The 16,898-nt window shown below is 36.9% G+C and overlaps 1 protein-coding gene across 10 annotated transcripts in view; it reads right to left on the bottom strand.

The window, feature by feature from the left end:
- The window catches only part of Erc1 (ELKS/RAB6-interacting/CAST family member 1), a 521,572-nt gene that overhangs the window by 46,996 nt on the left and 457,678 nt on the right, over positions 1-16,898 (bottom strand). For 5 of the 10 annotated variants that reach the window (XM_063231314.1, XM_063231313.1, XM_063231315.1 and 2 more), the window contains 2 exons: positions 7,853-7,951; positions 5,932-5,998 (listed from right to left, as the gene is read on the bottom strand). In XM_063231314.1, coding sequence (XP_063087384.1) covers positions 5,972-5,998; positions 7,853-7,951 — 126 coding nt within the window. In that variant the 3' untranslated portion in view covers positions 5,932-5,971. The remainder of the gene's footprint in view (positions 1-5,931; positions 5,999-7,852; positions 7,952-16,898) is intronic. The other 5 variants (XM_063231309.1, XM_063231311.1, XM_003463708.4 and 2 more) reach the window with 1 other exon arrangement.

Below are 16,898 nucleotides of genomic sequence, written 5' to 3'. Positions count from 1 at the left end.
TCAAGAGTCAACTCAAGTATCCCAAAAAGGTCATGCCATCTGTTTTGAATATTTTATAGAGTAAGCCTCTATTTGTGTGCTGCTTTGATCTCCTAGCATAACAGGAAGCTAGTGATACGGTCCAGCTACACCTCAATCAAGTGTACTTATTTAATTTACCCCAGAAATGCTAACTGCCAGATCCAGTTGGAAACTTTAGCCTCATCACTCTAGCATCAGGAAGATTGAACAAAAATAGGTATGGTGGTGCATGTCTGTAATGTCAACGCTCTGGGAGGCTGAAGTGGAAGGATAGTAAATTCAAGCCCAAACTGAGCCACTTAGCACCTCAGTGAGACCCTGTCTCAAAAAGTTTGTTTTGGGGCTAGGAATGTAACTCAGTGGCCTAAGTGCCTGCCTGGCAAGCGTGAGGTAGTGAGTTTGATCCCCAGTAACATCAAAAAACAAAACAAAACAAAAAAACAAAACAAACAGAAAAACTATCTTTTGTCTTGATTAATGATGCAGTTCTCAAAGAAAATATTCTTTTGAACCCAAACTAGCAGATAATCCTATACAGAGAATGTAAAACAAATTAGTGAAGAATTGAGGACAACTCCATTATAACAATATTGTTGTTGCAGATAAAATGTGAGCCAAATCATACTTTCCATAATGTCAGTGTATAAAATAAAATGTGATATGATAGGAAAGTGTTAGGCCTGTCTTCCAAAACTACTACTAAAAAGGGGTTCCACATATGTTAACTGATGATCTGAGCAATAAACTTAATGATATAGGGAAAAGCAGATAGTGACTGGATCAGCTCAACACACAAGTGGTGTTAGATTACAGGATAATGTGTTAACATATGGGAAGAAATTAAAACACTAAAAAAACACTACTGCATAACAGTATAAATTACGTGTAATTTTTCTTTAGGTTTAAACCTCATTTTATTGTTTTTGGTGGTGATAGGGACGGAACTCAGGGCCTTACACATGCTAGCAAGCAGTCTGCCACCAAGTTATACTTCAGCCATTGTTAATTTTTTCACTCAGTAAATACTTATAAGTTCTGTAGAAGCTTGTATTTTCAAATAATTATGGGACAAATAAGCAAGATGCAAAGGACTTGATTTGCACAAAGTGGAAAAATATTTGATTTTTAAGGAACAATACCCAAGTTGCAAATAGTGTCACCAACAGTAAGAAGACAGTTCTTCTTTATTAGTTAAATGCTCCCAATTAGAAGAGTATGAATCCATGAATCTGAGATTCCTGAGATGCTTAAAGTACTAACTCCAGTGATACACGGGTTAATGTCATTTTAAATCACTTAGCAGAACCTCCAAACATGCAGGATGCATCTGTAGCACGCTAAAATGCTTTCTTACAAAACAGTGTGAGTAGGGCCAGGATGTAGCTCAGTGGTACAGTGCCTGCCTGGAAAGCACGAGGCCCTGAGTTTGGTTGCCCGTACCAAAAAAGAAAATAGTAAAAAAAGACCTTCCCCCCCAATGCCCCTTAAAACAAAACAACCTTTAAAAGAAAACACTAAGAGTAGAGCTGGGGTGTAGCTCAGTGTTAAAGCATGTACTTAGAATGTATAAGGCTGTGAATCCATTTCCCAGCACCACAAAACAGTAACAAAATAAACATTAAGAGAAAGGTTCCTTATTCCAAACCAGTTTTAACTTCATTGGACCTAAGAGGTCTCTGTCTCTGACCTTGGAACTCAAACCTACAAAGAATTATTTAGAACCACAGTGTAGAGATAGGAGCTTTTATTTACTTCTTGGTACTCTGAACATCATCCTTAGGTCAGAAAAAATTACCTGCTAGCTGGAGGTGCTTCTTAGAGGTAATTGGACTGGATCTGATACCTGTGGCTAACCCATCATGCCTCTGAATACTTCAAGGAGGTGGCTGTAGTTGCTCAAGACCATTAATGATTCAATTAGATATTTAGAGAAGATCATTATCTTTGTGATTACCTTTTACTTCAAGAAAAATTAATTACTAGGATTGTAGGCTTTCTGCGCAATTAGAAGCACGCTGTTATAACACAAGACAAAAAAAAAAACTACATTGAACAGTAGTAACTACGAACCTCATGAATGTTTCAAGGTTGTATCACCACCACTACCAATGTCATCATCATTGTTATTTACTGAGCATTTCCATGTGTCAAAGGGTGGTAGGTATGGAATATGCTATTACAGTTAATTGTCAATGGTCTAGGTTTTATTATGCCACTTAGCAAATGAGTAATTCAATGCTTAGAGAAGTTAAGTTGTGCTAAGTTATATGGATACTGAGCAGGATTAAAATTAGGTCTGAAGGCAAAGCATACTCTTTGCCAATGGGCTATTTCAGTTTTGTAGATGAAATATAGTAATACAGTTTTAAAAAGAAACATTAATGGAGCGCCACATTATGTAAAGGGACTGTTTTAAAGAGTTTTTTGGTTACCTCATTAAACCATGAAATAGTCCCATGACACTAGTGTAATATTATTCTGATTTTACAAATGAAGAAAGTAAGGTACAGAGGTTGAGGACTAGGTTATCTGTTCCAAATGCACATTTTGAATAGGACTCTAAAATACCAGAATGACCTAAGGAGGCAATCATTTTGGAGGGACAGTGACTCAGACAATGCAAAGGGGAAACTGATTCCTATCTTACTCCTCTGTAAAGCTCAATATAGAATGGCTGTGCTTCATGAAGGCTGTGAACCACGAGCAATTAGAAGACAGGTTTCTCTCTGAAGGATATTTTTAGTTAAGAAACAAAAAAGACTGCATCTTAAGAGCTAATTCCCGCAAAGAAAATGTCAACCGACTAAAGGTTTTACATAAGCAATTTCTTAAAAAAAAATGTATTTTCCCAAGAGAAAAATTCTTCAACATACAGATCATACTTTAAGTGATGAAAAGGCAATATAATCATCAATGTATCTTGGTTATTTCTGTCATTAACTGCCTTTAGTTCCTCCTTCCGGAAACAGCTGGGGACCTTGAGTCTAAATTTTCAAATATTTGTTTTGTATGATAACTATAAAGTGAAAGCACTGGATAGATGATGATGATAATAATAGTGTAACTAGCTTTACTGAAAACTTACACTTCCTAGAATACAGCTGAGTTAAACAGTCCAAGAGCAACTACAAAAATAGTAACAGCAACGCAAAAAGTGCAAAAAAATAGTTTTTGGTGTAAGGTACTATTCAAACCATTTTACATACACCAACTGAGTAATCTATCCAGCAACCCTATGTGGGATGCACTAATACACTGATTTTCATGGATAAATAAACTGAGGTACAAGAGCTTAAGTCACTTTCCTGAGGATATAAGGTAGGTTAAAGAATCTAATTTCAAAGCTGTACTGTTTGGTTCCAGATTAATTTGTCTTACAATTCATCTGCTTCTTACAACCTTCACTAAAAGATGAAAATAAGCAATGTACAGAGATTAAATACCTGTCCAAAATTTCAGCTACTGAGGTAATGAACATCGCCATTCTACTCTCAAGTCTACTCTGACCATTATGTTCTACCACAGCCCATAAAATGACTTTCAGCTCTGTATTTCTCATCTGAGTAGAAAGGCTCAAACTTTGCCAGTAAGTGTCTCCAAAATGCTTTAGATGTAAAGCATTAAGGTCTTAAGTTTGATAATGAAATAATTGATTTCAAACTTGAAATTCTGCTGAGAAAATCTGTTCCATGTAGAATTAGGCAAACAAGAGAACTGGACAGAATGTCAAAATTTCTGCAGTGTTTTGGGGGTCACTAATACAACTCTTCAGGTAAAATTTTTATTACAATATTTGTGGCAAATTTTAGAAGTTTAAAATATATCACAGAAATTCCAGCTATGGCATGCTATGTCTAGATGTAGCCCTAAAGCTTCACGCAGTCCTAAGTGGAGTATCTCAGAAGTGGCTAGATGTGGAGTGTGTGATGTTGGGACTAGGTTATGATGCGATGCTAGGGTTAAGGGTGTCCCTCCCCTTGTGTACTACCCACTCGCTCTGCATCCCAAGATACAGTATTGAGGCTGGGAGGAAGGCTCTAAGGGATCTGTCTTCTTGCTACTTCACTCTGCTTTCTGCTCGCCATAAACTGCTTCTCTTCTGTGATGCCCTTCTGCCACGCTATCCAGCCTTGTAGCCAGCTGACTGTGAACTGAAACCTCTACAAACTGTGAGCTAGAATAAACCTTTCTTTCTTTAACTCTGGCTACTGGATATTTTGTCTCAGCAATGAAAAAAGTAACTAAGACAGGCCAACTAATACATTTCAATTCAATGCGTTAAACCAATAGCAGTGTAGTGAATAAGCTCAACAGCGCAAAAACTGGAAAAAGTAAAATAGCATCTGAACCCTTGCTAGTATTTATTTTATTCTGATAAAAGAGAAAAATAGAACTTCTCAAAGAAATAAATATGATGGTTTATTCATTTTTTAATCTCCTAATGAAGTTACCAATGGGCCTATTTCCCAGAACACTAATGTGTTTCTTCTGATTGGACAGAAAAGTTTTTAAGCAAAATTCTATCCTGTTTAGGTGTGTGTGTGTGGAAAGCCTCCTGCTGAGACAAGCCAAGAGACTTCCATGTTACAGTGGGCAATGAGGAACCATGTTCATTTATAAGACACTGGGTAAACTACTTTCTGCTATCGGAAGGTCTCCACACACCTCATGATAACAAGTATGTTCCTTTGCAGAGTATAGATAAGTAGCACACTGATTTTCTAAGTTTTAGCTTTCTCTTCCATGCAGCACTCTAAATCTAACAACTTCCAGGCTGACACAGACACATTTCATCTTCATTCATTCTTGTAGAATAAAGCCATGCAAAAAGCTTCCCGTCTCATAGTGTACAGCTTCTTTCTACAACTTACCTCTTCATCCTTCTGTGTTCAACAACAGTAAAAGGTCTGTATGCGTCCCAATCATTTTAAGCAGTTTAACACCAAGAAATGGACATTTCAGGGAGAACTCACTCCAAAACAGTAAAATCATTAATAATAATAGACACTGAATCTAGGGAAAACAAGGCTACCAGTATGTATAAACTTATTAAATATAATTATTAATTTTCTCTAAGAAAAGTTTCCTTAGTTAAATCTCAAGGGCATCAGAGCAAACCAGACTCTCTTCCAGCCAACTGAACTGCAAAGGAGAATCTGGGCAGTGTTCAGGCAACTGTTTAAGAAAGCAGTATTTTATACAAAGAGAGAAAAGAACTCTTAAGAATTACTGTTTTCTTTTACTCCTTTGTTCCTTTTAATTTTTAGGGATAGTTTGGGAGTAATGTCAAAGTCCTAGGAGATGTCATAGGTAGATATCCTAGGAACTGACTCTGAGAATTCAGAGTATTCTATAGATAAAGCAAAAGGAGGCACAGTACAGCTAAGAATACAGATTTTTCTTAAACAGACTATGTATTTATAATTAGCATAAAAAAGACATTCAAACCCAGGCTAGTAGCAGAAAGTTAATTAATTTTCTACTGCCAGTTCGATGGACTGTTAAAAGTAATTTGTTTATTTATTTATTCTTTCTTTCTGGTACCGGGGATCGAACTCACGACCGCCTGCTTGCAAGGCAGGTCCTTATGTCGCTGAGCTAAATCTCCAGCCCCTAAAAGTAATTTATTAACAAAATCACATCTTGAGAAATTTGGTTATATGCCCTGAAAGTTCTCCCAAAAATGTATATAAAGAAACTATAAAAGTGACTAATCACACACAAGGAAAAAAAAACACCATACCAAAAGCACAGCAATACACACAAGAATCATGTGAAATGAAAAAACAGAAAGCACACCACAGAATTTCATGAATTATACAGAAACAAGATGTGAGAGTGATTGTGTAAAAGGAAAAATGAAACAGAACAAAAATAATTTCTGTAGTTAAAAGTAAAGCTGTTTCTCACCGTTCTGAACAAAATGGCTGAACTAAGAGCATCTGATTGGCTATGCCCATATACCCTCCTCCTCATCCTAGGGGGAGAGATGACAAAGGGAACAGTGCCCCAGGGCAGCATGGGAATGAAAAAAGAGTCAGTTAGTATTAAAACAAAGATATATGCATAATGTATTAGAAAAGAATTTGACTCATTATAGTAGATTGTAATTCCCTAATCTACAAAAATTAGGCATTAGTTTATCATACATTTTCTCTTCTTTTATTAGTTTATAATTACACATGTCATCTCTATGCTGGACCTGGGAAAAATTGGCGTTTTTTTCTTTATGTTTTGCCTTTTTCTTTAACCTTTCTCCATCTTTGTCTCTCCCTATTCTAATTCCTACTAACTCATATCAAAACTTATTACACAGAAAAGATCCAGCATACATTGTACATAAGGTGGCATAAATTTAATTCCAAGTATGTACTGGGAAACAGGCAAAGAAAGCAAAGTAATTTATTGACAGGGAATGACTACTGATACCAAGCAATCTCTCCCTCCCTTCCACCTGCATTACAGATTGGTACTGTTTCCTTTCTAAACTATACTGTGTTCCACAACTGACTTAGTAATGTCATCGTAATGAGGCTATACTTTCTGCATCTTAGAAATATCAGCAATGTGGGTTGGGGATTTAGCTTAGTGGCATAGCACCTAAGTAAGCACTTGCCTAGCAAGTACAAGGTCATGAGTTCGATTTCAGGGAACAAAAAAAAAAAAAAAAAAACAAAAAACGAAATATCAGCAATGTGGGTATCACAACTATTTTCAACTACAATATTTCTGCTGCTTCTTCTAAGACAATGCCATAGCTGTCTTTTAGTAGAGATGTTTAGTAGAGATGTTTTCCCTGACTCTTTAGGTATACAGATGTAATTATTTGAGTATATTTTCCCCCCTTAGCTATACATTTTAAGATTAGCTGTGATGGAGATATTGAAACCTATTTTTTGGCAATGGGATATGAGATTATCTATTTACTGCTCTTTCCCATCCACCACTTTCAAGATAACAAGAGAACTGTTTTCTTTCAAAAAAACTGGAACTAAATATGGTTCCCTTTAGACTTATCTGCTATGTCTTATATTGAGAAGTTGAAGTAAACAATTTCCCTTGAGAATGACATGTTGAAGCAATCCATCAGGAAATGGAATAAAGAAACTAAGTTTCAACCATCACTTTTAGTAGGGGATGAGCAAAGATTTCATAATTTGCAACTAAACAGAAGCAGCCCCTATACTGCGTTGTACTTCAATGAGCATACAAGTCATGTTTTTCTAATAAGGCACTATTTCTTTAACAGATTCTTTAGCCAAAAAAAAAGCAGGATCGATTTTTTTCTCAATCCAATTCAAGGACTTTCTTTGGTCATTCTCAAAAATTTTAAGTCTCTTTAAATAAAAAGATTTATTTATTTATTTGGTACCAGGAATTGAACTCAGGACCTCATACTTGATAGGCAGGCACTGTGCCACTGAGCTATATTCCTGTTCCTTAAAAAAGTATTTAGAAGGGCTGGGGATTTAGTTCAGTGACATAAGCACCTGCCTTGCAAGCAGGCGGTCGTGAGTTCGATCCCAGTACCGATTTAAAAAAAAAAAAAGTATTTAGAATCACCAGTTTCCAATCCCGGTACTGATTTAAAAAAAAAAAAAAAAAAAAAAAAAGGTATTTAGAATCACTAGTTAGAATCCTATACAAATTTTAGATTTAGATCTAAATACAAATTTAGAATCCTATACAAAAATTGAGTCTGTTAAAAAAAAAGTGGAGTTTTGAGACATTTAGTGACTTACTTTTCTTCTAACTTTTTGGAATTTGCAAAATGTTAACATAAAATACTTTAAAAGTTAAAACAGAACAAAATAGCCAGAAGCAGCCTTACCTGATCGGGGGAGGGTTTATGATTTGTCTGATTAGAATGGGAGGACTTGAAGTGGTCATCCTCATAGTTGTCTGCCATTAGCTTCATTCGATTTTGTGTCTAAGAGGAAATGATTCATAACGTTAAACTTAGGTAAAATTCCTATGACACACTATAAAGAGACAAGCACCTTAAAACTTTTATAAGGATAAAACTACTATTTCCAATATTCTCAAATAAACAGCATTTCTGAGAATATTGTAAAGAGTTTAGGTACTACAGTGGACTGAACTGTCACCCCCAAATACATATACTGAAACACTAACCTCAGTGTCACTGTATCTTGGATAAGGTCTTTAAATGTAAAACAAAATAAAGGTTACACAAAACCATAAGGATATAAAGCCCTATGCCAATACAACTGTAGCCCTGTAAGTAGAGCAAGAAAAAGCACTCTCTCTGGTTCTCTGTCATTTGAAGGTACAGAGAGAATGGGAAGTATCTACAAGCCAGAAAGACAGCCCTCACCAGAAACTGAATCAGCTACAGGGTCTTGATCTTGCATTTCCATTCTCCAGAGAAATTTCCACTGGACAAGTTACCCTCCAGTCTATAGTATTTTGTTATAGCAGCCTGAATTAAGATTACATTGGTACAGGAATTTTTGGAAGAGAAGCAATATCCTCAAATTGAGTAACTTTCCACAGGGCTCATTTTTTAAAAAATATTGGATATTATATATGACTCTATAAATTTATTTTTTTACTTTATGACATATGACTCATATTTTGATGTTATTAGCATAAAAATCTAATCTCATTTTTTGAACATTATATAATATACAGATTAAAAGTTGCAGAGAAAAGATATTGTTTATAAATTAAATGATTATACGATCATTTATAAACCCGAAAAGAATCATCTGGAAAACAACCATAACAGTACAGAGTTCAGTAAGGTGAGCAGATAGAAACTACATATGTAAAATATGATAGCTTTTTTTAATCAGTAAATAATTAGGGAGTTGGAAATATAGCTTGATAGTAGAGTATGTGCCTACTATGTGTGAGGCTCTGGGTTCAATCTCCAACACCAAAACATACAATTCAGGTTTTGAAAATAAGTTGTATGTCTAAAATCTTTCTCTTTAATCATAAACCAATTATGCTCCATTGCCTTTTCTCCATCTTTACCAAAAAGGAGGATAGGATTGGTGATTCTGTGTGACTAATTAATTTAAGTTCTGAATAAATAAATAATATACTCAGTGTCTTGGAGAGTAACTCTGCAGAGTTAACAATCCTGAATATGCAGAGTATTTTATTCATAAAAGTCAACACCAATAGATATATTAAATAAAATACTGTTAAAGTTTGCTTTACAGAATTTAAAAAAACCTTGCTAATACTGAACAATTTAAAATGTTGTTTAGAAAAACTGAAAAATTTAAAAAAGAAAAAAATATCTGTGACTCTTCTAATCAGTGATAACCTTTGTTAATTGTTTCTTACACCTATTTAGCCTCCTCCCTATGAACATATAAAATGGACACACTATTCTGATGTTATTTCTTTTTATGCCTATTTCCACTATACTATGGTACTTTAAAAATTACTGTGCCTCACAGTGTATTTTGAAATCTGGCAAGATATGCTCTTCCTTCTTTCCAATTCTGCTTTGTCAAAATTTGATTACTTGAACACATATTCTTTCCTAGATGAATTAAAAATATTTGGTCTAGTTTCATAAAGTTTACAGAGATATGCAATGATGCCTAAGTAAGAGGTTTAGATCAAATTGCTTTGTGTGAAAACTAGCTCTGGAGATCCACCCCTGTGTGCCACTGCTGCCATCAGAAGGCTTATATCCTGTGGGTAGCCAGTGCAAGCAGGGAGACACAGCCAGATCCACCCCTGCTTGCCTGCTGCTGACATCCAAAGGCTTGCTTCCAGCAGGCAGCCTGTACGGGCAGGGAGAAACAGCCAGATACACCCAGTGCACCCGCAGACTGCCATTGGAGACCCTTGCTTCCTTTGGGCAGCCAAGTACCCACGGAGAGAATCAAACAAACACACCCCTCTGTGCCTGCCACCATTGTAGAGTCTAAGAGAATATGCAGCCCCGTCACCATGCACCCCTGGCCATTGCAAAAGCCTGTGTAGCTTCATGGGTCTGGAGAAACCCAACCCATGCCTTGCTACCTCCCTGGGAACCCGAGTTCAGAGAAACTCAGATGTCTGTCCCATTGCCCTACATTACAGAGGGGCAGCCAATGTGGGGAGTGCCTGGGATCCCCACAACAAGTTTATTGGGAAGAACCCAGGAGAATGTCAAGACGAAGGAGCAAAAGGCAATCTCAGACTTCCAGTCCACCCAGAATAAGTCTGGGCAACAGTCTTACAATAAAATGGAAGTCACACCTGAAATCTCTGAGAGGATAGCAATCCAAGTAAAGAAACAACTTCATGAGACTGTAAAAGTAATCAGATCACAAAAAATATTTCAGGTTAAAGAAGAAATCACAAACATTATGAAAGAAGTACTGAGCACATCTAAAGAAGGCACAGATAAAAAAGAGGAACATAGGAAAATGATGGAAACCTTGAATGAACAATATAGGAAGGAATTACGATGCATGAAACAGATTCAAAGAGATACCCAGGAAGTTAAAAAGTCAATCAAAAGCTGGCAAACACATCTGAAAGAGACTGAAGACTTTCAGATCTTGAAGACAGGATCACAGCTAGTGATCACAAAGGAAAAATCTCTTAAAAATAAAAAGGAAACAGCAAGTAACAATTCAACACTGAAAGATGATGCAAAGAAAAATAATTTAAGAATGACAGGTACCAGTGAAGAAGCAAGGATTAACACAAATGAAATAAAGAGACTATTTACAGAATAGCAGGAAACTTTCTAAACATGGGAAAAGGATCCGGCATACAGATAAGCAAAGCATACAGAACTCCAACTAGCCATAACTAAATGTGTCCCAATAATCAAGATCCCACAAATTCAGCACAAGAACAGAATATTAAAAGCTGTTAGAGAAAAGAAATAGATCACCTATAAAGCAAAAGACATCAGGTTCACAGCAGACTTCTTAACACAAACGATCAAGTCAAGAAAAGTTTGGAGTGAAGTGTTTCAATCCTGAAAGAAAAAAACTTCCAACCCAAATTGATGTATCCTGAAAAACTATCTTTCAAAATTGATGGAAAAATAAGATACTTCATGATAAAGAACAACTGAAGGAAATCACGACCACCAAACCAACCAGAGAGTGCTGAAGGATATTCTAGAGAGAGATAAAGAAGACTGTGATTCCAGAAATATGAAGAAGAGGATCAGGAAAAGGACAGGCAACTGAATGAAGGAGAAAAGTGGAGGGCCAACAGCAGGAGGATAGCATGGCAGAGATGAACCAATGCATGCCAATTGTAACTATTAATGTAGATGGCCTCAATTCACCAATAAAAAGACACAGGGAGAGTGGATCAAGAAACAAGATCCATCAATATACAAGAAACACACTTAACTTGAAAGGAAATCCATGGACTGAAAATCAAAAGAGAAAAAACAATTGTTCCATGCAACAGGAGACCAGAAAAAAGCAAGGGTAACTTGCCCATCAACTGTAGAAGGGATAAAAAAGATATGGTATTTTCATATAATGGAAAGCTACCCAACTACAAAGTAGGATGATCTCAAGGTTCTTGTAAGTATATCCATTTATGCTCATGGGTGATATCATTTGGTCTCATACAGGTGAACACTGAGTTATCTCCCTAGCCTAAAAAACTGAAGGATTAGTGGGATCCAAAAAGATATATGCAAAGTGATATGGGAGGAAATGCCAAAAAAGGGAACATGATAACTATTGTTGATTTCCTATTATCTTGTTTTGAATTCTTGTAGGGTTTTCAGAATTTTGTTAGGTTTGGCTTTATTTTTTTCTTATGTTAGATTTTACTGTGTATGGAGAGCTATTATGAACATAATGTGATGCATTATGGTAACCATTGTTGACTTCCTATTACCTTGTTTTGAAGTCCTATAATGCTTTCATTCTTTAGTTTTGATTGGTTTTATTGTTTTATTTTGATTTTATTATGTGTGATGGTAGAGTCAGCTATTTTGAAGAAAATGAGACATTATGGTAGCCATTGTTCATTTTCTGTCATCTTGCTTTGAAGTCTTATAATGCCTTTATTCTTTTGTCTTGATTGGTTTTATTCTGCTTTGTTTGAGTTTATTAGGTGATAGTATAGATAACTATTCTGAAGAAAACAAGACATCTTATCATATAGTAGCCACTGTTGATTTCCTATTGTCTTGTTTTGAGGTCCTGTATCATTTGCATTGTTCTGTTCTGATTTGCTTTATTCTGTTTTGTTTTATTCTTTTGAAAATAAAATAGCATTGTTGAACACTTAAAAACTAGCTCTCCCTTTTACAAGCTCTCTAACCTGGGGAAAGTTATTTTAGTTATCATTAGACTCATAAACATCTTTATATCATTAAATATTAGTCTAAAATCTATTTTTCCTAGCTGCATAGCTCTTGTTGAATGGCTGAGTTCCATACTGTTGGCCATTTAGAATATTTATTTCATCTGTCTTTTGTCTAATTTTTAAACTAGCTCATCCCTCATGTAATGGTAGCCAACAGAATACATGTCAATAAATTCCTATTCCAAATTTTATTTTTCTGGAATGATTCCCAGACTTTTGCTATGATCTGTGTTTGTTTCCGCTTGAAATTCATATATAACTAACTTTTTTTTTCTTGAACCAGGTTTTTCTGTATATTATAGGCTGCCCTTGAACTCACTATATAGTCCAGACTGGCCTTGAACTTGCAGCAATCCTCCTGCCTCAGCCTCCTGGAATTACAGGTGTGTGCCACCATGCCTGGCAAAAATTCATGTACTGAAACCTAATACACACTACAGTAGCAGTAAGAGGTGAGGTTTTTGAGAGATGATCAGGTCACAGATTAACATCCATATGAAAAGACCTGAGTAGCTTGTCCATCTCGTCTATCATACAAGGATTCAGTAAGAAGATACCATCTACAAAGCAGATGAGTTCTTTTACACACTGTATCTGCCAAGGCCTTGATTTTAAACTTGTTAGTTACAGAACTGTGTGCAATAAATTTTTATTCTTACAAATTACCCCATTTAATATTCTTAGATCTTAGTCCAAGAACTAAGATAGTAGCCCAAGAACCAAGACAATGGAGAATGTTTTGCAAAGCACTCTCAGAATAGGGGAAAGGACAGAGGCACATCCAGAAAGTGAGCAAAACATCTTCATGTCATTCACTTGGTTAAGAAATCTCTCCAAAGTACTTTAATTGGAACCTGGTCAAAAGAACACACGGTTAGTTATTTTCTTAGAACATGAGTCATAAATCTTTAACTTCTGATATCTAGCTTAAGTTTAATATCTTAAAAACAAATCATAATAAAGCATACATAAATCCATTTTCAAGGCAGAAAATATTTCAAGTACTTCTTAAGAATGAGCATGTAAGCCTGAAGAAACAGATCCTAGTAGAAAGATAAAGCCATAGATTATTTATTTGACCTGATAAGCAAATAAGGAAATAGTCATTTAGAGCACATTTCTCCACTTTTAAGAGACATGTGCATGACCAAAGTTCAAGGTTCCTAAGTCTAGGTGTAAAATCTGCTCCTTGAAGTCACAAGGTTGAGCAGGAAATATCTGACAGATCACAGAGCATGAGATGTTATACAGATCATGTAAATGACTGCTCTGAAGGAGTTCTTACACTATGCATTTCTTGAGATAAGACTGAAAAGCAAAAGCAACAAGTTCTTCATGTTTCATGGACATGAAAGGTACTTTATATTCCAACGTTTTCCTTCTTGAACCATGGGCAGATAGTTGAAAACCTTGTGCCTCAATGACATAAAGAAAAGGAAGAAACTTGCTGAAACAAAACTTTAGCTATAGATGTGGGTCTGCTTATTCAGATATACATATCTTCTCCCTGGAAAAGTGCAGTGTTTATTCTGTTTATTTTTTCCTCTAGGACTAAAATGTCAATACATAAATAAGGGTGTACAGATATTATATTTTATTTAAAACTTAAGTAAGTTAAGCCAAAAAAGTTAGTTGTACAAACAAAAGTTTTAAAATAATCAGACTTACATTCTCATTATTGGGAAAATTATGGAATTACAGGCTAAAACAATTATTTAATGCTTTAATAGAGATCTTAAAGGGACATGAGATTAAATCGCTATTAAAATTACTATACTTCTAAAAACCAGGAAAATAATATAGTTGGATAGTCTCCCTATCAATAAGTTGTTCTTTGAAACTGTCCTTTTTCCCATTGTTTCTTTTTACCACAGTCACTATGTCATGATAAGGAGAGCAGAGCACAACGTCAAACATGGCACCAGCCAGAGGACACTGTGGGCTCTTTCTTTTCTAAGTCTTATTACCATTCCAGTTGAGTCTATGCTTGCCTTTTATATCTTCATAAACACAGTCATTATTCACTGAGTTGCTCAATCAAAAACATCAGAATCAACTGGGTGTGGTACTGTACACATGTAGTTACGCTATTTGAGAGACTGAGAGAGGACTGAAAGTTCAAGACAGATGTGAGCTACTTAGGAGATTCTGTCTCAAAATAAAAAGGGCCAACGGTAGAGCTTAGTGGCAGAGACCTTGTCTAGGATGCTTGAGGCTCTCGGTTCAATTCCCAGTCTTCCAAAACACACACACACCAATACACCAAAACAACTCAAAATCATTGACTCCTTATTTTCTATTCATGTTTAAATCTAGCAGAGATACAATGCCCTGTTGACTCGGCCTAAAAAGATGGAGCCAACAAACTATGGACTGAAACCTCTGAAACTGAAAGCCTAAACAAACCTTTACTCCTTTAAATTATCTTACGTATTTTGTTATTGGGATAGAAAGTTAACACACCTGTTTTCAATTTTTTTCTCAGTAATTATATTGTTTCACCTACATTGCCACTGTTACACTATGTCACTGCTTCTCTGTACAGCTCTCTTTTTCCAACTTTCAATAAAAGTTCAGATCCCAGCATTACTCTTGCTTAGAAAGCAAATCTGTATGCCAGAAACAAGCAATCACCAGAGTCCAACCTCCACAGTGAACAACATATCAAGCCCTTTCATTATCTAGCCACATCTCTCCAGTCTCATTATCCAATAGCTGGCCTTCCTTTTTCCCGTTTTTTCCTCCTTTTATTTTTGTAGTGCTAGGGATAGAATTTAAGGTCTCACACATATTAAGCAAGCACTCTAGCACTAGGCCTTTTCTTTTCTTTTCCTCCTCCCCATCTCCTCCCTCTCCTCCTTCTTTCTACCACTGTAGATTGAACCCAGGGCCTTTGCATTGAGCTACATTCCTGCTCCTTCTCCTGTTTCTGAGACAGGGCCTTGGTAAGTTACTAAGGCCTGTCTCAAACTTGGGTCCTCTTGCCTCAGTCTCCTAAGCCAGGTGTGTGTAACCATGCCTGGAACTTTTTCTTAATATAAAGATATCATGCTATTTGGTTCTTTTATTCTGAATCTAAATAATAAGCCATCTGTCATGGTTTATGTCGATGGATCCAGGCCTCATACATTTGTATTATACATTTGCGATTGGTTCATTGTATAGTGCTTGGATTGATGGTGTCAGTGCTACACCCACCTAGAGGTGGAGTCTGCATACAACGTAATGGTGTGTGTGTCTCTCTCACTTATCGGTTTCCACTTGTTGTTTGCAGCCACCATGAACTGCAGCCCACCATGCCACCCTGCCTCGGAGCCAACTGAGTATGGACTGAACCTCCAAAAACGTACTGTAAGAAATAAACCTTTCCTTTTCCAACTTTGGACATCAGGTATTTTGTCTCAGCGATGAGTAAAAAGTAACTAAGACAGAACTTGTACTGAGGACTGGGGTCATTGCTGTGACTACACCTGACCATGTTTTCTGAGAGGCATGGAAATGGCTTGTGGGCAGAGTTTGTAAAGGTTCAGACATGTCACCTGGATGTATAGAGCTGGGGCAGCTTAGGCTGTTCTGTAGAGGAAGGAGATTCTGTCAGAGCTCAGGAGACCAGAAGGCTGATAGAAAGCCTGGTGCTAAAGACCAGGCTTGGAAGGTTTCTGCTGGGAAGAAGGAATGCATTGGTTGTTGGACTTCCCACGATGTGTGTTATGGCTTGGCAGAAAGTTTGTCTGCATTTCGCTCATGTCCAGAGACTTTGCCTGAGACTGACACTAAGGGCAATGGAATGGACTGATTAATTCGACAAAGGAAATTTCAAGGCAGTTGAATGTTTAGGCTGTGGCATGGCGATTGTTGAGGGCTTTTAGCCAGCTTTATGTTGCAAATCAAGAGCAAAGAACCCAGCAGGAGTTTACAATGCTATGAGTTTGGTCAGAAGGAAAACTCCAGTAAAGCTGTGGATTGTAAAGACAGAGCTGACATGTAGGGAGCCGCGCGACAGCCCCATTGCTGCCTCCCTGCCTCTCTCTCTCGGATGGGCACAATGCGTCTGCCTACATTAACCATATTCCTCTCCTGCTTACGTCACATACCCAGATGTGATGATGACCCTGTTGTATTCATCCCCATAGCCTCTTCCTGTCCCACCAGCCCACCCTTGGCCTATAAAAGATGTGATCACTTCTGGAATAAAGGGGGCTTGATTGGACTCTCTCAACTTGCCTCAGTCTCTCTCTCTGTCTCCCCCATGTCTTTATTTAATCCCAGTTCCCCCTCCAGGTATACCCCATGGATTGATCCGCGGGCCGGATCACTGACACTTTGACTGCTGAGAAGAAATAGAAAGATAGATAAGAAAGATGGCCATGGGGCATCCCAGGAAGCACGGGTACCCACTCTTTTCAGCCTCAAAACTGCAAAAGTGAAACAATTTGCTCAGAGGAGAAATGGCCATGGAGGCCACATGAGGTTCCAGAATGGCAGCAACATAAAAGTTTTTCTTCACAATCAGGTTCACAGAGTATAACAATCCAGACAATCGACCCCTACAG

This window comes from Cavia porcellus, unplaced genomic scaffold (assembly GCF_034190915.1).
Source record: "Cavia porcellus strain 051 isolate PalLab524CR breed Dunkin Hartley unplaced genomic scaffold, mCavPor4.1 scaffold_19, whole genome shotgun sequence".
Lineage (NCBI taxonomy): Eukaryota > Metazoa > Chordata > Mammalia > Rodentia > Caviidae > Cavia > Cavia porcellus.
The sequence above is the reverse complement of the archived record's forward strand: the minus strand, read 5'-3'. Positions and strand labels throughout refer to the sequence as shown.